This window comes from Mobula birostris, chromosome 18, assembly GCF_030028105.1.
Source record: "Mobula birostris isolate sMobBir1 chromosome 18, sMobBir1.hap1, whole genome shotgun sequence".
Lineage (NCBI taxonomy): Eukaryota > Metazoa > Chordata > Chondrichthyes > Myliobatiformes > Myliobatidae > Mobula > Mobula birostris.
The window spans coordinates 13,555,136-13,577,300 of record NC_092387.1 but is presented as its reverse complement, the minus strand read 5'-3'; the positions used below and the strand labels follow the sequence as shown (position 1 = coordinate 13,577,300).

Genomic DNA, 22,165 nt, shown 5'->3' with positions numbered 1-22,165 from the left:
CAGCTGCTCAGGATGCTCTTAATATAACCTCTGTAGAATGTGGTGAGGATGGGGGGGTGGGAGATGGACTTTTCTCAGCCTTCACAGAAAGTAGAGATGCTGCTGGCTTTCTTTGCTATGGAGCTGGTGTTGAGGGACCAGGTGAGATTCTCTGCCAGGTGAACACCAAGAAATTTGGTGCTCTTAACAATCTCTACGGAGGAGTCATTGACATTCAGCGGAGAGCGGTCGTTCCATGTCCTCCTGAAGTCAACAACCATCTCTTTTGTTTTGTTCACATTATGAGACAGGTTGTTGGCTCTGCACCAGTCTGTTAGCCGCTGCACCTCCTCTCTGTATGCTGACTCATCGTCCTTGCTGATGAGACCCATCACGGTACTCATTGGAGTTTAGAAGAATGAAGGGGGATCTCATTGAAAACTACTGAATACTGAAAGGCTGAGACAGAGTGGATGTGCACTTTGCTAGAAGGAATAAAGGCATAGACTATTTTCTAAGTAGGGATAAATTCAAAAATCCAAGGTGCAAAAGGACTTGGGAGCCCTTGTGCAGGATTCCCTAAAGGTTAACTTGCTGGTTGAGTTAATAGTAAGGAAGGCAAATGCAATGTTCGCATTCATTTCAAGAGGACTGAAATATAAGAGCAAGGATGTGATGCTGACATTTTATGTGGCATTGGTTAGACCACACTTGGAGTAATGTGAGCAGTTTTGGGACCGCTATCTAAGAAAAGATGTGCTGGTATTGGAGAAGGTCCAGTGGAGGTTTGTGAGAATGATTCTGGGAATGAAAGAGTTTATGCGTAAGGAGTGTTTTTTTTGATGGCTCTGGGCCTGTACTCATTGGAGTTTAGAAGAATGAAGGGGGATCTCATTGAAAACTACTGAATACTGAAAGGCTGAGACAAAGTGGATATGGAGAGGATGTTTCTTATACTGTAGTAGTGGAGTCTAGGACCAATGGGTACAGCCTCAGAATAGAGTGACATCCATTTAGAACAGAGGTGAGAAGGAATTTCTGTGGCCTGAGGGTGGTGAATCTGTGGAATTCATTGCCATGGATGGCTGTGGAGGTCAAGTCACTGAGTATATTTAAAGCAGAGGTTGCCAGGCTCATGGTTAGTCAGGACATCATAGGTTACTGGCAGAAGGCAGGAGAATGGGGTTGAGAGGGATACTGGGTGCCACGGTAGGATAGTGGTTGGCGTGATGCTATTTCAGCTTGCGGGCATCAGAGTTTGGAGTTAAATTCTAACATCTTCTGTAAGGATTCTGTACATCCTCCATGTGGAGTACATGGGTTTTCTCCAGGAGATCCAGTTTTCTCCCACAGTCCAAATCCGTACTGGTTAGTAGGCTTATTGGTTATTGGAAATTGTCCCATGGTTAGGTTAGGGTTAAATTGGGGGTTGCTGGGTGACACGGCTCATTGGGCCGAAGGGCCTGTTCTGCCTGGCATGTCAATAAATACATAAATCTGCCATGATGGTAGAGCAGACTGGAAGGGCCAAGTGGCCTAATTCTGCTCCAGTGTCTTACGGTCTTATTGAGGTAGTACATGGTAAAGCGGTAACAAAGCACAGAATGAAGTGTTACAGTCACAGACAAAGTGTTGTCCGGGCAGGCAACATCATAACGAAGTGGACTGTCAGCTCAAGTCCCTCTTATGGTATTAGGGGACCGGCCTATTACAGCACAAGAGAAGCTGTCCCTGAGATTTCAGGCTTTTCTTCTGCCTGATGGGTCAGGGTAGAAGAGGCAAAGTCTGGGCTGGGTGGGGTCTTTGTCTATATTGGCTCCTTTGCCAAGGTAGTGAGAAGTGCAGACAGGGTCCGCGGCGGGGAGGATTGTTTCCGCGCTGAGCTCATCTGCGTCCACAACTCTCCGGAGTTTCTAGCGGTCACGTGCAGAGCAGTTGCCGTTCCAATCCATGATGCATCCAGAAAAGGTGCTTTCTATGGCGTATTGATAAAAAACTGGCGAGGCTTAGGAGGAACAAGGAACAGACAGTTCCTCCTAATTCATTGCCATGGATGGCAAGTTAGTCTCCTGAGGAAGCAGAGGCACTGACGAGCTTCCTTGGCTGTGATCGAAGCAGGACACGCTATTGGCAATGTTCACTCTGAGGATCTTTAAAGCTCTCAACAATCTCAAACTCAGCACCATTGAAGGCAGTCTTTCTTTCTCATTTCTCCCTGTGATGACCCCTGGGATTCTGAGGATGAATTAGAGAGGCAGTCAGCAGAACAGAGGCAACTGTTGACCATCTACTGCCTTCAACTTTCATGACTGGCTGTTGGAGGTTTCTGCCTGCTGCTACCGCTGCTTATCCTGCATGTGTCTAGATTGGAGGTTTCTCACCACCTATCAGCAGGCCAGAAGAGAGAACAGGTAGCTCAAAATCCCTTCAGCAGATCCCCCACCCCAGCTTACCAGCATTTACAATCACAGCAGCTGATCAGGGATTGGCCAGGATCCTACAACTTGCCAATGGCTCCTGAAGGGCTACTGATGTTAAGAGTCCACCAGTCATTTGGGCATACCTACAGACCATTGCCTTTGTATTCTGACGCTGGATCATCCCATGTCTCTCTCTCACCCTGCTTTCACAACGAGGCTGCTATTGGTCGCCTTTGGGAAATTGGTGGTGTATTATTGTTGCAGCCTTTCTGGTGGAGGTGCTTCCAGAGGGCTCTTCAGGAGATGGTTCCAGGGTTCAGACCCAGCGATGGTGACACACAGTCAGTAGCCACGTTATTAGCCCTCCTGTATGTCCGTGGTCTTCTGCTGCTGTAGCCCATCTATTTCAAGTTCAATCTATTGTGCATCCAAGATGCTCTTTCTGCACACCACTGTTGTAACACTTGGCTATTTGAGTTACTATCACCTCCCTGTCAGCCTGAACCAGTCTGACCATCATCCTCTGACCTCTCTCATTAACAAGAGGTTTACACCCACAGAACTGATTGTTTTTTTTGCACCATTCTCTGTAAACCCTAGAGACTATTGTGTGTGAAAATCCCAGGAGATCAGCAGTTTCTGCAGTCAAGCCACCCTATCTGGCACCAATAATCATTCCATGGTCACATTTCTTCCCCATTCTGATGTTCGGTTTGAACTCCAATTGAACAATACTAATACTTATGTCAGGCTGCTGTTTATTAACTACAGCTCAGCATTTAACACAATCATTCCTAAAATTCTGATCAAAAAGCTCCAGAACCTGGGCCTCTATACCTCCCTCTGCAACTCGATCCTTGACTTCCTAATCATAGACCACAATCTGTGCAGATCAGAAATAATATCTCCACCTCACTGACAATCAACACTGGCACACCTCAAGGATGTGTGTTTAGGCCACTTTCTACTCCCTCTACACTCATGATGGGGTGTGACTAGACAATACAACTATCGGCAGAATTTCAGATGGTGATGAGAAGGCGTACAGGAGCAAGATATATCAGCTATTTGAGTGGTATCGCAGCAACAACCTTGTATTCAACATCAGTCAGACCAAAGAGCTGATTGTGGACTTCAGAAAGGGTAAGTCGAGGAAACACACACCAGTCCTCATTGAGGGATCAGAAGTGGAAAGAGTGAGCAATTTCAAGTTCCTGGGTGTCAATATCTCTGAGGATCTAACCTGGACCCAACATATCGATGCAACTACAAAGAAAGTACAACGATGGCTATATTTCATTAGGAGTTTGAGAAGATTTGGTATGTCACCAAAATCACTTGCAAATTTCCACATTTGTTAGCTTGGAGAGCATTCTAACTGGCTGCATTACTGTCTGGAATGCGAGAGGGGGCGCTCTGTACAGGATCAACATAAACTGCAGAGAGTTGTAAACTTAGTCAGCTCCATCATGGGCACCAGCCACCATAGTATCCAGGACATCTTCAAGATGTGATGCCTCAAAAAGGCAACGTCCATCATCAAGGACCTCCATCACCCAGGACAGACCCTCTTCTCATTGCTATCATCAGGAAGGAAGTACAGAAGCATGAAGGCATACACTGAATGATTCAGGAACACCACATATACCAGTGATATTAAACCTGATTCTGATCTTAAACCTCTTGACCATGTCAATGTTTCTATGCATTGAATTGCTACCACATGACTGGCTGATCAGATATTTTCATTAACAGGCAGATGTACAGGTGTACCTAATAAGGTGGTCATTGAGTGTATATCCAAATCAGAATGGTGGAGTTGGAGATACCTATATTTTGTTGCCCCTGCTTGCTCAAGATTTGAGAAGTACTGCAAATAAGCTTTGGAGAATCTAGACACCAGAGATTCTGCAGATGATGGAAATCTTGAGCAACACACATAAAATGCTGGAGGAACTCAAACAATCAGGTAGCATGTATGGAGGGGAATAAACAGTCAACATTTCAAGTTGAGGTCCTTCATCAAGATTGGGAAGGAAGGGGAAGGGTAGGATCCCCCTACCAGAATAAAGAGGTGGGGGGAGGTGTAGAGGCAAGTAAGGGGGAAAGGTGACTGGGTGGGGGTGGGGATAGGTGGAAGATGTAAATGGTTGAAAAAGGAAACTGATAGGAGAAGACAATGAACCATAGAAGAAAGGGAAAGAAGAGATGAACAAGAGGGAGATGAGGAGAAGAGAAGGGGTGAGAGGGTAACCAGAATGGGGGATGGGGAAAGTGCGAGGGAAAGAGGGGAAATTGGATAATAGTTCTTCATGCTATCAAGTTGGAGACTATCCAGACAGACAGCTCCTCTAACCTGAGTTTGGGCTCATCTTACAGAAGAGGAGGCCAAGATAGCCACATGAGAATGGGAATTGAAATGGGTAGCCACAGAGAGATCCTGCCTTTTGTGACAGACAGTGCAAAGGTCCTCAACCCAGTGGTCCCCAAATCTGTAGAGGGAAATAAATAACAACTGTTTATTCCCCTCCATAGAGGCTGGCTGACCAGTTGAGTTCTTCAGCATTTTGTGTGGTTGGAGAATCTAAATTTGAAGTTGTGGGATTGTGAGACTTTCACTGGCATAGCTGGTCGGTCAGAGTTACCCAAGTTGCAGGTGCTATAAACTAGCGATTGAAAAAGCAAAGGTTATGCATGACAATCATAACACAAAATGCTGGAAAACTGAAATAGAAACAGGAAATGCAGGAAATCTCAGCAGGTAAGGCAGCATCTGTGAGGAGAGAAACAGTTAACATTTCAGGTCAGGGACACTGTCAGAATGAGAAGAGCAAGAAAGACAGGTTAGTTTTCTGCACCAGTGGAAATCATAGGTGTGTGTGTATATATATATATATATATATATATTTCTTACAGAAACATCAGCATCATGCTGAGATATATATAAATATAAAATGTGTGTGTGTGTGTGTGTGTGTGTGCGCGCGCGTTAGTTAAACCAGGAGTTAAATGTAATTATTCGAGTTACACACTCCCACAAGATGGGTGTATTGTATTAAATGAGCTATTGTAAGGAATTAACTATGCTACAATGTCCAGGAATTTCCATATTAGGTATTCAGGTAAGAGTTGCCTACAGATATGATACAAAAGTCTTACACACACACACACAGAGCCAGAGTGCCCAAAACTTTTGCACAGTACTACTTTTGTGAAGGTGGAGCAGAAAGCGAGTTTGTCAATCTGGCGGGAGCAAAGGATGTTGGAAATGGAGAGTGGCAGGAGGGGTGTGGGACCAGTGGCAGAGAAGGGCTACCGGGGCCGGGGCAGGGGTGGGGGCAGATGGCATAGGTACAGACACATCCAGCCCTGAGGCACCAGGCAAGGTCATTCGATTCCAAACTATTGGTTTATTCAATCACAAACAAGAGAAAATCTGCAGATGCTGGAAATCCAAGCAACACACAAAATACTGGAGGAACTCAGCAGGCCAGGCAGCATCCATGGAAAAGAGTACAGCCGACATTTCAGGCCAAGAACTTCCTGCTGAAAGTTCTCACCCTCTGCATGACACCTTGGCTGAACAGAGGAACACTTTTATTAATAGACTAAGACAGCTCCAAAGAGGGCAATATGAGGTCATTCTTACCCTCGGCCATTAGGCTCTATCATGAGTTCACCTATAGCCGGGGAAGTGATGTCTAATATTTGCATATCTGCGCAAACAATGCTACCGTGACAAGTGTAATTTTTTGGGGATCAATCTGTACAATTATTACTGTACTGTGGGCAACTCGTTCTGAATACCTAATATGGAAATATTTGAAACTTGCTCTGACTCTCCAAGTCCATTATCAAAACCAGATTGTAAATTCATTTCCCAATGCCTACCCAAGTACAATTCAAACGGGTTGCTATAGACGCCGGTGCAAGCCACAGGGTTGGTGCTGGGACTGTCCCAGCACCAGAGGTGGAACATGCTGCTTTGCTTTCTATGTGGGGCTGGGCGACTCAAGTTCGATTCCGTCCCTGGTGGAGTTTGTATGTTCTCCCTGTGACGGCTCTGGGTTCCTCCCTCACCCCAACAAGGAGTGTGGGCGGACAGGTTAATTGGCCGCTGTAAATTACCCCTGGGGAGTAAGTGAGGGGAAGTTCATAGAACCCATTGACGGGAATATGGGGAGAATAAGTTACAAGGTTGGTCATGAGCTAGCATTGTCTTGACGGGCCGAGTGGTGTGTGTAGAAATGGAGAGTGGGAGAGAGAAATAGGGAAGAAATCGAGACTTCCCGTTGTCTCCACACGGACAGCCGGGCGCGGTTTGTTTGACCGCGGGTCGTGTTTCCTCTGACTGACGGACAGCCACATCTCAAACCGTCCCGGACTGTAGACCAACAGAACGCTTTGTTTAATAACTGTCCTTCCAGTATTCCTCGAGCCGACTCCAAAACCCGGTCTCGGCCCGGAGAATCGGTTTCGGAAAACTCTGACAGCCGCTGGGCTCTGGAACATCGCCCCTGTGGTCGCTCGTACTCCCTGATCACCTTGTGGTAGGGGAGGGGGGAGAGAGAAAGAGGAGGGGTGGAGCGGAGCGAACAATAGTGGAGAGGGCTGAGTGAGGGAGGGAAGGAAAAAGTGAGGAGACGATAAATGTTCAGAGGGACCAGTTTAAGTCGGGGCGCAGGTTCCCTCCCCTCCAAGACGGGGCGGAGCGGAGCCGAGGGCGGTTCACTCGCTTCAGTACTTGCACCGAAACTCTGCGAATCCCGACAGTGAGCAGTGGTGGCCACGGCAATGAGGCGGGGGGCTTTCCTTTTCCTCCTTCTCGGGATCAGCTCCCGGCGGGCGGGCGCAGGTGGGTCTTTGGCGATGTGGAGACCGGGGAAGCGTCCGCGGTTGGACGTCACTGGCTGGGGGGGGGGGTGGGGGACTGGGGGAGGAAGGGGACGGGGAGAGATGGTATGAGGGGACATGAGGGACAGGAGAGGGGACGGGGAGAGACGGTACGAGGGGACATGAGGGACAGGAGAGGGGACGGGAAGAGGGCAGAGGAGAAAGAGGGAGGGGAAGGGGAGAGATGGAAATAAGGGGAAGAATGAGGGTGAAATAGAAAATGTGAGGGAGGGGGTGGAGAGAGGGGGGATATTGAGGGAAACGGGAGGAGGAAGAGGGAGGGGTGGTAGGAGAATGAGGGAGGGCGGAAGAGATGGAAGGAGGTAGGAAAAGGAAAGAATGAAGGGGGAAGGAAGCAGCGCGTTCCCAGCCCGGGGCAGTACCAGACTTCATGGTCTGACCTGGCATTTATTTATTCTATTGCAGATACCACGTGGAGCTACACCGGTAAGTGTTTTTAAACTTGTTTTCTCGCTGGAGGTTGCCCTAGAGCCAGCGTCGCAGCCCGGACAGTCCAGCGGGTGCCGGGAAAACCTGGGGGTGGCGTCTGGCAGCCCTGGGGACATTTGTCCTCTTATCTCCTTCACAACCCTCCGGGACCCAGCCGGAACAGTAAACACGGACACTGGCTGGGCCGTCAGGGAGAGGTGGAGTCGGTTCGTTAGTTCTTTCCTCGTTCCGTGACCATTGTAGGGAGAACAGGTTTTGCCTTTTCGTCAGCCCCGGCAACGCGTCGGCAGCCTTCTCCCGCCACAAAGCGACCTGACCTCCCGAATGTTTCCAGCTTTTCCCAAACTTTATTTCGCATTGCTAAGGTTGTTATTTTACAAAGGCTCCGAGAGCGGGGCGCAGTTCCTCTCTTCTCCAGCGAGTGGGGGGAGTGGAACCAGCCCGCCTTTTTCCCCCATCACTTGGTTGGCCAAACCCGCGGTGCACGCACGCCGGCCGGCCGAGCTCCAATTTAAACCCGGGGGTTAATCCGGACGAAGGGTCTCGACCTGAAACGTCGACTGTATCCCTTCCTAGAGATGCTGCCTGGCCTGCTGCATTCACCAGCAACTTTCTGTCTGTATCTTGTTTTACGGCGGTACCAGCAACTTTGATGTGTGTTGCTCCAATTTAAACCGCGTTGACAAAGTGTGCTGCACGTGGGGTAATTTGCTGGAGCTTCCTGCCTTCCGATAATCACAGGCGTAGCTTCGGTGTGAGAGAATTGCTGTCTAGGTTGTGGGAGCATGAATTTCATAATCTGCAAATGTCAGTGAGTGTATAATTGACTGTGAGCTAGACAATTAACCCAAAAGTCATTCAATGATTAGCTATAATCACGCCTTGCTCCCGTTGTGTGTGCAAGACCGCTGTCTTCACCTGAACCTGACTGTGGTAGTTGTGGGGTTAATTTATTATTGCACAGGAGACCTATCTGGTCAATTACATCAAATCAAATTAAGTTTAATTGCCGTTCAAACCATACATGGATTCAGCCAAACGAGCCGTCGTTCCTCCAGGGCCGATATGCAGGAACATACACACCCATTCAAAATAACGAGAAAGGAAAACTTCTTGGAGCGACGGTGGATGAGAGGTGATCTGACAGACGCGTATAAGATGATGAGAGGCATTGACCATGTGGATAGTCAGAGGCTTTTTCCCCAGGGCTGAACTGGCTAACACGAGGGGACATAGTTTTAAGGTGCTTGGAAGCAGGTACAGAGGGGATGTCAGGGGCAAGTTTTTCACATAGAGAGTGGTGTGTGCTTGGAATGCACTGCGGGCGGCGGTGGTGGAGGCGGATGCAATCGGGCTTTTAAGAGACAGTTAAATAGGTACGTAGAGCTTAGAAAATAGAGAGCCATGTGTAGCGTAACTCTAGGCAGTTTCTAGAGCAGGTTAGGTGGTCAGCACAACGTTGTGGGCCAAAGGGCCTGTAATGTGTTGTAGATGTCTGTCTAACATAGTCACGTAAGAAAACAAGTTTTTAAGACATTAGAACCACTCAACATTTTATTCCCCTCCCCTAATTTCTGGTACCCTTCCTGCTTTTTCTCTCTTATATCCACCTATACTCTTGTTTGACTATTTTACCATGTTCAGTAAGTAATTAACTTTCCGGTGGATCCTGGGAATCTGGGGCACCCGGAGAAACCCACCTGCCTGATGGAGAACCAGAGACTGAAGTCCTTGCAAAAGGGTTAAACTTTGCTGTCACCCCAGTGGTGGACCTCATCCCAGCCACTGTATCATCTATCCGCAGTAGAAGCAGAACAACTTGGGGTGAAAGTCTCTGCTGCCTTGGCCAAAGCACCTCCATCCAACCTCAGCTGATGAGAGGAGGGAACTGATACTGCTCAAAAAGGACTGCAATATCACCATCTTACGTCAAAGGTAGGTATACCATTGTTCTCAACACAGATCACCGAGACAAAGTATACAGGCTTCTTAATGAAGTACTTAATGGGGATCCTACCAGCAGCTACAAGAAGATCATGGACTGTTTGCAACATTTAGAGAAAAACAGCATCATTGATCAGGACCTATATCACTACCTCTATCCAGGAGAAGCCATCCCATCCTTGTACGGACTCCCCAAGATCTACAAGCAGAGAGTCCCTCTCAGACTGTTGTGATATTTCTGTTACTTACAACATTGCGAAACATCTTCCCACATTCGCACTCCTTTGGCTGGCAACACTGCACACCACATCCAAGATTCCAACTTTGTTGAGAAAGTTCAGCACCTGAAGCTGAATACGGACAAGACCATGGTGTCAAATGATGTTACATCTTTGTTCACATCTGTGCCCACTTCAGAAATTATCAAGACAGTAAGAAAATGACAATGTCAGGATAGTACCTTGGGCAGTAGAACCACACTTGACTCCAATCAGGTATGTACTCTACTCAACCTTTGTCTCAACACTACCTATTTCAAATACAAACAGGTCTTCTACAGGCAGAAACATGACTGTGCCATGGGCTCACTGGTGCCTCCTATTGTAGCCAACTTGTTCATGGAAGAAGTAGAAAGGACAGCCTTGAACACCTTCCATGGAACATCACCCAGTCATTGGTTCAGGTATATGGATGACAACTGGGTCAAGATCAAAACCCATGAGGTGCAAGCCTTCACAGAATCCATCAACTGGGTGGATAACAACATCAAATTTACATGAGGTGTGAAGAACAATAGATTGACCTTTTTAGACTGTGCAGTTCTTATCAAAGACATCTTGCTATTGAAGTTTACAGGAAACCAACCCACGCAGATCAGTATCTGTGGTTTGACTCTTATCACCTGTTAGAACACATGCTGGGGGTCAGGCAGCATCTCTAGGAAGAGGTACAGTCGACGTTTCAGGCCAAGACTCTTGGTCAGGACTAACTGAAGGAAGAGTGAGTAAGGGATTTGAAAGTGGGAGGGGGAGGGGGAGATCCAAAATGATAGGAGAAGACAAGATGGGGAGGGATGGAACCAAGAGCTGGACAGGTGATTGGCAAAAGGGATACGAGAGGATCATGGGACAGGAGGTCCGGGAAGAAAGACGGTGGGGGGGGGGGAACCCAGAGGATGGACAAGGGGTATAATCAGAGGGACAGAGGGAGAAAAAGGAGAGTGAGAGAGAGAATGTGTGTATAAAAGTAAGTAACAGATGGGATACGAGGGGGAGGTGGGACATTAGCGGAAGTTAGAGAAGTCGATGTTTATGCCATCAGGTTGGAGGCGACCCAGACGGAATATAAGGTGTTGTTCCTCCAACCTGAGTGTGGCTTCATCTTTACAGTAGAGGAGGCCATGGATAGACATGTCAGAATGGGAATGGGATGTGGAATTAAAATGTGTAGCCACTGGGAGATCCTGCTTTCTCTGGCGGACAGAGCATAGGTGTTCAGCAAAGCGGTCTCCCAGTCTGCGTCGGGTCTCGCCAATATATAAAAGGCCACATCGGGAGCACCGGATGCAGTATATCACCCCAGTCGACTCACAGGTGAAGTGTTGCCTCACCTGGAAGGACTGTTTGGGGCCCTGAATGGTGGTAAGGGAGGAAGTGTAAGGGCATGTGTAACACTTGTTCCACTTACACGGATAAGTGCCAGGAGGGAGATCAGTGGGGAGGGATGGGGGGGACGAATGGACAAGGGATATACCGCGTCCGGTGCTCCCGATGTGGCCTTTTATATATTGGCGAGACCCGACACAGACTGGGAGACCGCTTTGCTGAACACCTACGCTCTGTCCGCCAGAGAAAGCAGGATCTCCCAGTGGCCACACATTTTAATTCCACATCCCATTCCCATTCTGACATGTCTATCCACGGCCTTCTCTGCTGTAAAGATGAAGCCACACTCAGGTTGGAGGAACAACACCTTATATTCTGTCTGGGTAGCCTCCAACCTGATGGCATGAACATCGACTTCTCTAACTTACACTAATGCCCCACCTCCCCCTTGTACCCCATCTGTTACTTACTTTTATACACACATTCTTTCTCTCACTCTCCTTTTTCTCCCTCTGTCCCTCTGACTATACCCCTTGCCCATCCTCTGGGTTCCCCCCCCCCTTGTCTTTCTTCTGGGACCTCCTGTCCCATGATCCTCTTGTATCCCTTTTGCCAATCACCTGTCCAGCTCTAGGCTCCATCCCTCCCCCTCCTGTCTTCTCCTATCATTTCTGATCTCCCCCTCCCCCTCCAATTTTCAAATCTCTTACTCACTCTTCCTTCAGTTAATCCTGACGAAGGGTCTCGACCTGAAACGTCAACTGCACCTCTTCCTAGAGATGCTGCCTGGCCTGCTGCATTCACCAGCAACTTTGATGTGTGTTGCTTGAATTTCCAGCATCTGCAGAATTCCTGTTGTTTGCACTCTATTACCATATGTTCCGTAAGTTTACACACATGGTGTGTTAATGATATTGGTCTATAACTAGAAGGATCTGACGGGTTTCCCAGGTTTTAGAATAGGCACTACTACTGCCATTTTCCATGAGGAGGGAAGATGGCCTAAACTCCAAATATAGAACATAGAATAGTACAGCACAGTACAGGCCCTTCGGCCCACAATGTTGTGCCGACCCTCAAACCCTGCCTCCCATATAAGCCCCCACCTTAAATTCCTCCATATACCTGTCTAGTAGTCTCTTAAACTTCACTAGTGTATCTGCCTCCACCACTGACTCAGGCAGTGCATTCCACGCACCAACCACTCTCTGAGTAAAAAACCTTCCTCTAATATCCCCCTTGAACTTCCCACCCCTTGCCTTAAAGCCATGTCCTCTTGTATTGAGCAGTGGTGCCCTGGGGAAGAGGCGCTAGCTATCCACTCTATCTATTCCTCTTAATATCTTGTACACCTCTATCATGTCTCCTCTCATCCTCCTCTCCAAAGAGTAAAGCCCTAGCTCCCTTAATCTCTGATCATAATGCATGCTTTCTAAACCAGGCAGCATCCTGGTAAGTCTCCTCTGTACCCTTTCCAATGCTTCCACATCCTTCCTATAGTGAGGTGACCAGAACTGGACACAGTACTCCAAGTGTGGCCTAACCAGAGTTTTGTAGAGCTGCATCATTACATGGTGACTCTTAAACTCTATCCCTCAACTTATGAAAGCTAACACCCCATAAGCTTTCTTAACTACCCTATCCACCTGTGAGGCAACTTTCAGGGATCTGTGGACATGTACCCCCAGATCCCTCTGCTCCTCCACACTACCAAGTATCCTGCCATTTACTTTGTACCCTGCCTTGGAGTTTGTCCTTCCAAAGTGTACCACCTCACACTTCTCCAGGTTGAACTCCATCTACCACTTCTCAGCCCACTTCGATGTATCGATGTCTCTCTGCAATCTTTGACAATCCTCTACACTATCTACAACACCACCAACCTTTGTGTCGTCTGCAAACTTGCCAACCCACCCTTCTACCCCAACATCCAGGTCGTTAATAAAAATCACGAAAAGTAGAGGTCCCAGAACAGATCCTCGTGGGACACCACTAGTCACAATCCTCCAATCTGAATGTACTCCCTCCACCACCACCCTCTGCCTTCTGCAGGCAAGCCAATTCTGAATCCACCTGGCCAAACTTCCCTGGATCCCATGACTTCTAACTTTCTGAATAAGCCTACCGTGTGGAACCTTGTCAAATGCCTTACTAAAATCCATATAGATCACATCCACTGCACGACCCTCACCTATATGCCTGGTTACCTCCTCAAAGAACTCTATCAGGCTTGTTAGACACGATCTTCCCTTCTCAAAGCAATGCTGACTGTCCCTGATCAGACCATGATTCTCTAAATGTCTATAGATCCTATCTCTAAGAATCTTTTCCGACAGCTTTCCCACCACAGACGTAAGGCTCACTGGTCTATAATTACCCGGATTATCCCTACTACCTTTTTTGAACAAGGGGACAACATTCGCCTCCCTCCCGTCCTCCAGTACTATTCCTGTGGACAACGAGGACATAAAGATCCTAGCCAGAGGCTCAGCAATCTCTTCTCTCGCCTTGTGGAGCAGCCTGGGGAATATTCTGTCAGGTCCCAGGGACTTATCTGTCTTAATGTATTTTAACAACTCCAACACCTCCTCTCCCTTAATATCAACATGCTCCAAAACATCAACCTCACTCATATTGTCCTCACCGTCATCAAGTTCCCTCTCATTGGTGAATACCGAAGAGAAGTATTCATTGAGGACCTCGCTCACTTCCACAGCCTCCAGGCACATCTTACCACCTTTATCTCTAATCGGTCCTACCTTCACTCCTGTCATCCTTTTTTTCTTCACATTATTGAAGAATGCCTTGGGGTTTTCCTTTACCCTACTCACCAAGGCCTTCTCATGCCCCCTTCTTGCTCTTCTCAGCCCCTTCTTAAGCTCCTTTCTTGCTTCCCTATATTCCTCAATAGACCCATTTGATCCTTGCTTCCTAAACCTCATGTATGCTGCCTTCTTCCACCTGACTAGATTTTCCACTTCACTTGTCACCCATGGTTCCTTCACCCTACCATTCTTTACCTTCCTCACCGGGACAAATTTATCCCTTACATCCCGCAAGAGATCTCTAAACATCGACCACATGTCCATAGTACATTTCCCTGCAAAAACATCATCCCAATTCACACCCGCAAGTTCTAGCCTTATAGCCTCATAATTTGCCTTTCCCCAATTAAAAATTTTCCTGTCCTCTCTGATTCTATCCTTTTCCATGATAACGCTAAAGGCCAGGGAGCGGTGGTCACTGGCCCCCAGATGCTCACCCACTGAGAGATCTGTGACCTGACCCGGTTCATTACCTAGTACTAGATCTAGTATGGCATTCCCCCTTGTTGGCCTGTCCACATACTGTGACAAGAATCCATCCTGGACACACTTAACAAACTCTGCCCCATCTAAACCCTTATGATTTAAACATTTTAACATTATCTTAAGGGAGTTGTCAGCCATATGTTTAAACATACAATAATACATATCATCCTTTCCTGGAGCCATCTGACCTGTACTGTTAATAGCTTTCATAAATTCAGACAAAGAAAACTCTACGTTACTAATACTATCAATGGTCTAGCTAGCTTCCAACACATCAGGGTATTCACCTAGAAACTCATCCCTACATTGTTTAGGCTCGTCACTTAAGTTATCTTGATTATGAATTGCAGCAAATGACCGAACCAGTAACTCAACTTTCTGTTTCAGTAACAATTGTATTGCCTTCTTCCGTCAATACTGCAATGTTATTAGCCCTATGAGTCCCCCTCCCCAGTTTTTAATCATTCCCCAAACATCTTTTTATAATACCCCTTCCAATACTATCACAATATGACCTCCAGTAAACCTTTTTCGCAGCCTTCACTACTTTCCTCACCATGGCCTGTGCCCTTTTATACCCAATAAGGTCACTCGGAGAGTGATGCTTCTTAACTTTCCTGAAGGCCTTATTTCTCACCTTAATTGCCTCTGCACACTCCTCAGTCCACCATGGTACAGCCTTTCTTCTATTATAATGCCCTTTTTAATAGGAATCACTTCCACCACAGTTTGATGAATAATGTGACATAACCTTTCATTGCAGATTCCGCATCACCCTCAACATTCAGCCCTGATAGACATTCATCACATAAAACCTTAAACCTCTCCCAATATGTTTTACTAAAATTCCACCTTCTAGAAGTGGCCCCCTGTCCCCTATATAAATGCAAATTCAAGCTTATAAATATAGGACAATGATCACTTCCCAGCGTTTCATCTCCCATGACATCCCACTCACTCCAGCCAGAAGGTTTGAAACTAAAGTTAATCTATAGCAGTTTCAGAACTATTATAAACATTAAATTTCATACCCTTCCCATCAAGATGTGAAACATCTAAAAATTCTACAATTAAACCATTACCATCATATTGCAAACAACCCCACAGTGAACTATGTGCATTAAAATCCCCACACCATACAACCCTTAGTGAGCTAGAACTACATATACTTTCCAGCAAATCAATCGCGAGCTTTCCACGATGGTCATAAAAATTTACCATTTTAATACCCCTACCTATTGAATCAAATACTTCTGCTACGAGTGCCTCACATACTTCATTCACATCCACAACTCTATGTCCCATCCCTTTCCTTATAAAATTTGTAACACCACCCCTCTACCAACTAATCTATCACGCCTAATTACAGCATAATCCTGCAAAGAAAAACTTAAATGTGGTAACAACCAGGTTTCCTGAATACATATAATATCAGGTGGATTTGATAAATCAGAAACAAACTTCTTAAAGTCTTTGGGAATCAGGCTTCTCGCATTCCACTTTAATATTCTTATGCCCATTATGTACCTTCACAAGGAGACTGAAATATAGAAACTTCACCCATTAGAGCTTCATTCACAGCTTCCTACATAACACCTGTTATACCCAGATACTTTTCAGCAGCTTTCACAATATTTTTAATTGCCTCAGTGTGACTAGATGTCTGAGCATCTGAGCAATTCAGCACATCCGCTATGAACATCTCAAACTGCATTTTATCAACTAGTAAAGTATCTTTAGTAAGAAAAGTATGATGCTAACATATAGCCTCTGATTTCACAGTCTGTTCTCTGACTGATAATTCTTTATCAATGTTTGGTTTAATTTTTTGCACAACCTCTGCGTAAGACACACCTAGTTGTACTTTAACCTTTTGAACTTCAGCCGCCTTCTTAGCATTCACATCCTCTATAAGCTGCACCACGGTCTCCTCCGCAATTAGAACAATTAAACTTTACACCTTCACAATCTTCATATTGTTCCCCACCACACTTACTACATCTTAGTTTCCCATGACATACTGCTGCAACGTGCCCAAACCTCTGACATTTGTAACATCTAAGCAGGGATGGAGTGTAAACTTGAACACAATAACTAATATATCTCAAACTAACTTTATCAGGGAGCTTCACTTCATCAAAACATATCAATAGATAAACTATCCACCTTTTCCCCATTTCTGACTACTTGCAACCTTTGTACCTCCTTAACCTTGCCTCCCAACAGATGAGATTTAATATCTTCTATCGAAATCTCCACGGGAACACCTGTTATAACACCCCTAACACCTCAACATCATTAGGCAACATAGACATTATCTTTTTGCCATATGAAGTCTTCAATCGTAATGCCTTCTCACACTGCTTTTTATCCTTACACACAGTTAACACCTTCCCTCCTCTTAAAGTACAAGCACAATCTATATACCCCATGGCCGTTTTTAGTTCTGTAGTTAATTTAATGGGATTGACGGAGGGCAGCTGTTCCGGTTCAAATTTTAAAAAGTACCTTGGTCTTCTTTCTTTTTTTCCAAGATATCCATCCCCTCCTCTCCATCACTTGAAATCATTCCAATATTATGTTTCTTTTTCCGTTTTCCAGATCTGGATTCAACTTCCTTCCAGCCTCCTCCTGCCTTCACCTGAACCCTCCATTTGCGGTTCCTTTTCCAGATCCACACCCCAACCTGAACCTGCACTATTTCCCAAGATCCCCACACCATTCACAGCCAGTGCCACCAACTACTACTCCTCGAGCCAGCCCCCAAGTCCTTTTTCCCTCTCTGAACCCAACCCAGATGGCCCTTCCAGATTGAGGGGGGTTTTCACTGCAATCAATTTAAAAACTGATAACCAAAGAAGCCATCTTTGTCAAACTGGAAAACCCATCCCTGAACAGAGGGGGTGGGTACGACACCACCTATCAGCTAGTTTCAATGCAGTCCCAACATTTCTACCTTGGAGTCTCCACAACTTTTCACATCTCCGTTCATGCAAAGATGTCTAATGACCTTTTCATTACCTCTATGACTCTTAATGACCCTCATGTGATTGCTAGACATTTAAACAACGCAGTTTATCAGCTGGAAAACTACCCACCGTAGATCAGAATTGAAGAAGCCTCTCAGATGAGTGGTGAAACATCTTCTAGACAACACAGGAAGTCCAGTTACCTTGACTGCTTGAATTACTGGGAACTTTAAGAAAGGCCATTTCTTAACCCACTGCAGTGGCAGTTTGAGTCATTACTCCTAAAGATTGTTGGATTCAAATGTAGAGTGTAGCTGCCTCAGGCAGATCTGCAGAATTTCAGGTAGAAGTAAAGAACAGATGATAAGCAGCTAGGACTAAACGTTTAATTTTAAATTGCAGTTAACTCCAGGTAAAAAAGTCTTTGATTGCATGAGGCCAGGGCTGCCATGACGATAAGTTGTAGAGATCGTCCAACAATTTTGTGGGTTGGGGGAGAGAACAAAGACAAGGGATACGATTTGCATAAGGCAGAACTGTATGACCTGCAAAAGAAAATCTGCGGATGCTGGAAATCCAAGCACACACACACAAAATGCTGGAGGAACTTGGCAGGCCAGGCAGCATCTATTGAAAAGAGTACGGTTGACGTTTCAGGCCGAGACCCTTCGTCAGGACTGTATGACTTGACCAGTGGGGTGCACTTTACTTGCGGAGATGGATAAAATGAGCTGATATAGGAGACAATTTTACGGCAGAAATGGCTGGGTCTAATACAGGGAGGGAAGGTGAGGTGGCTGAATTTGGAGAATTCGGTATTGAATCTGAAAGGTGGCACTGTGTCTGCTGGAAGGATGAAGTTCTTTATGCTAGCCCTTGTTATAACAGTTCCTGAAGGCCCCAGAGTGGGAGTGTGGCAGAGAATTAAGGTGGCAGGAACTTATGGGATGTATCTTCAGTAATGCTTCTTATTATCAAGCTTTCATCCACTCCGTCCCTCTGGTGGCTCCTGGTGTAATACACGAGGCAGTGTTGGTCTCTACACTCTAGACTGGCAGTGCTGGGGTCTGGACGTGACTGCCCTGAGTTTGTTTGTCTGTGCTCTGTGCTCGTCTGACCCATTCTTTCATTGAAGCCGAGTTCCCAGCACTTTGGCACACTGGCATACAACACAAACAGTAGACTCACATTGGCACGCTGGCATACAGCACAAACAGTAGACTCACTGGCACGCTGGCATACAGCACAAACAGTAGACTCACATTGGCACGCTGGCATACAGCACAAACAGTAGACTCACATTGGCACGCTTGCATACAGCACAAACAGCAGACTCACATTGGCAGGCTGGCATACAGCACAAACAGTAGACTCACATTGGCACACTTGCATACAGCACAAACAGCAGACTTCTCTCACAGCTGGTGTGGCCCCACTCCCAGAGTCAGAGACAGATAGACCCCCCCCCCCCCCCAACCCCGTGTCACTCCAATGACAGCTTGCATGGCTGTGATCCTGACAAATGTGCAAATAACTTTGGATCTATTTTCAAAAAGTAAATATTTTTAAAAAGGAGCATATTTAAGCACAATGAAACATTTCAATTAAATCTGGTCTGGGAGTTGGGGTATCAGGGAGAGCTAGCTAGTTGGTTTCGGAGAAGGTTCAGAGGTGGGAAGCAGAGGGTGGAGGTTGAAGGCCATTTCTCAGAATGGGGGCTGGTGACTAGTAATATGCCACAGGACTGGTAATCTGATGGGACCCTCAGTATTTGTTATTGATGGAAAAGCATGCACAAGGCTTGATCAGCAAATTTGCAGATGGTACAAAATTAGGAAGTTTTGTTGATAGTAAATAAAGGTTACTGTAGATTCGGGAGGAATCTCGATTAGTTAAGGAAATGGGTTTCAGTACAGATAATTATAAGATGATGCATTTTGTAAAGTCTAATCTGCCTGGAACTTGCAATACTTTGGTAAGGCATTGGGGAATATATTGGTAGGGTATTGGGGAATATGCTGGTGGGATATTGGGGAATATATTGGTGGGGTATTGGGGAATATATTGGTAGGGCATTGGGGAATATATTGGTAGGGCATTGGGGAATATATTGGTAGGGCATTGGGGAATATATGGTAGGGCACTGGGGAATATATTGGTAGGGCATTGGGGAATATATTGGTAGGGCATTGGGGAATATATGGTAGGGCATTGGGGAATATATTGGTAGGGCATTGGGGAATATATTGGTAGGGCATTGGGAAATATATTGGTAGGGCATTGGGGAATATATTGGTAGGGCATTGGGGAATATATTGGTAGGGCACTGGGGAATATAATGGAACAGAGGAACCAGCAGTATAAGTGCACAGCTCACTGAAGTGGCATTGCAGTTAGAAAGGGTGCCTGAAAGGCATTGATCACACTGGCCATCAGGCAGAGCACAGAGTATAGGAGATGGGATATTATGCTGCAGTTGGTGAGGCCACACTTTGATTACTGTGAACAGGTTTTGTCACCCTGCTACAGGAAGGCTGTGGTTAAACTGGAAAGGATGCAAAGAAGATCTATGGAGATGTTGCCAGGACGAGAGGGCTGGAGTTGTAGGGAAAGGTTGCTCAGACCAGGGCTTTTTTCCTTGGAATGAGGGGCGACCTGACAGGAGTGTTTAAGATTATGAGAAGCTTAGATAAGGTGAATCATTAGTCTTTCCCCAGGGTAGGGGAGAACAAAAACTAGTTGGCATAGATCTAGGGTGAGAGGGGTATGATTTAAAAGTGACCTGAAGGGCAACTGTTTCCTGCCGAGGGTGGTGACTGGATGGAACTAGCTGCCAGAGGAAGTGGCTGAGGGAGGTACAATAGTGTCTTTGAGAAGCACTTGGACACTTGGTGGGAGGGGGAATTAGTGTGGGAAACATGGTACTCAGAGGAAACTCGTAGGGAGGAGGTCTAGTCCCCACACAGCACCCACCATCGGAGCTAAGCCCAGGTCTCTGGAGCTGTGAGACCGAGGCTCTGCCAGCTGTGCCACTCATTCACCGGGACTGCTCAGGTCACACTCCTCCGTACCCTCCCGTCTGAGGGATGCCTCCGTAAACCAACCCCCTGCACCCAGGTTTCTGTACCTGTGAGCCAGAGACTTTACCAGCTGTGCCAGTGTGTCACCCGCCGTGTTGTGGGCTGAAATCCTAGCCCAGGGCTGGGGACTGCCCACTGGTTGGTGCCGTGGCCGGACCTGCAAGCTTTGATTGCTGTTTGCAGAAGATCGACTCCATTGTGTGGGGCTGGGCAATGCACACTGGTATCGTGATCCAGAAGCAAAGGTCTCTTTTCTTTCATGACGGTACTCCGCAGGTGACGAGACGAAAGTTGTGGAGAACAATTTCAGAGTCAGTTTCAGTGAGGAGTGGAGTGGAGTGCGATGAAACCCTGCAGGACTCGGACAAAAATTCAGGGGCTACAGTGAGCATCTCTGTCTATAGTCCAGATAGGATGGGCTGAACCGTCTCCTGTACAGGTTCTGCTTGTGTTACAAATGGCCGATTCGTGTACACCTTGCTCACACAAATGAATTCCCATAAATATTATTAAATTCAAAGGATTATCATTCTTAAACAAGAAACCTGTTTACAGGTAACCTCCCGGGAGTAATAAGACACCACTGTCCATTAAGAATGCAGGCTGCCTTTTTCATTGCTTGTGCCGAAAAAAATATGACATCCACTCATTGTCAGCCATTGAGCGCACGACCTCCTGATTGTCTACCATTGTAACTAGGCTGGGAATGGCTATAAACAACTTCATCAACACTATGAATTGCAATACCCTTATCTTATCGAGTGATTTTTGTGTGTTTTCCAAACAATGGACCAAATGGATTTAGTGGTTGCCTGGAGAAACGGAAGCTGTTTGTGATCCAGACACAGCTGGTAGTGTAAATGATAAATAACACAACAATAATAAATGTGCTGAGAACTCTGGTCAGCTAACATCAGTTAGAAGGAAATCATTTCGGGTTAATAACCTGAATCATGAACTCTGTTTTCTCTACTGATACCACCTGATCTGCTGACCATTTCTTCCACTTTCACTTTCTTTTGCATATTTTTAGCAAGTTCGTATAGAGTTTTGGTCTGTCTGCACTTTACGCAGTATTGGTCTACACATTTGAGGATGGTTGTAAGGGCATTAGAAGTCACCCAGAGAGCACTCACTGGATCGATACTTGGAGTGGGCGATGGCCTCCAAAGAGAGGCGACTGGATTGAAGTTTAAAATCTTAAGGGTAGAGGAGAGGTTTCCTCCTGTGGGAGAATCTAGTGTTACAAATGAGGCTGAAGTGGGGTGAAATCTTCACCAAGCATTGTGAAACTTTGCAAGGCGGAAGTCCCGGTGGAGTACCTGATAGGGCTCTGAAAACTTGTGCCAACCAACTGGCGGGAGTATCCAAGGACATTTTCAATCTCTCACTGCTATGGGCTGAAGTTCAAAAAGGTAACAATTATACCAGTGCCTAAGAAGAATAATATGAGCTGCCTTAATGACTATCACTGGTAGCGCTCGCATCTACAGTGATGAAATGCTTTGAGAGGTT

General features: G+C 46.3%; 1 protein-coding gene across 1 annotated transcript in view; it reads left to right on the top strand.

Moving 5' to 3' along the window:
* Positions 1–7,015: 7,015 nt before the first annotated feature.
* Positions 7,016–22,165, top strand: part of ca12 (carbonic anhydrase XII) — a 57,150-nt gene continuing 42,000 nt past the window's right edge. Inside the window, exons 1-2 of the mRNA XM_072282220.1 lie at positions 7,016–7,254; positions 7,719–7,739. Of these exons, the coding sequence (XP_072138321.1) occupies positions 7,194–7,254; positions 7,719–7,739 (82 nt within the window). The 5' untranslated portion in view covers positions 7,016–7,193. The remainder of the gene's footprint in view (positions 7,255–7,718; positions 7,740–22,165) is intronic.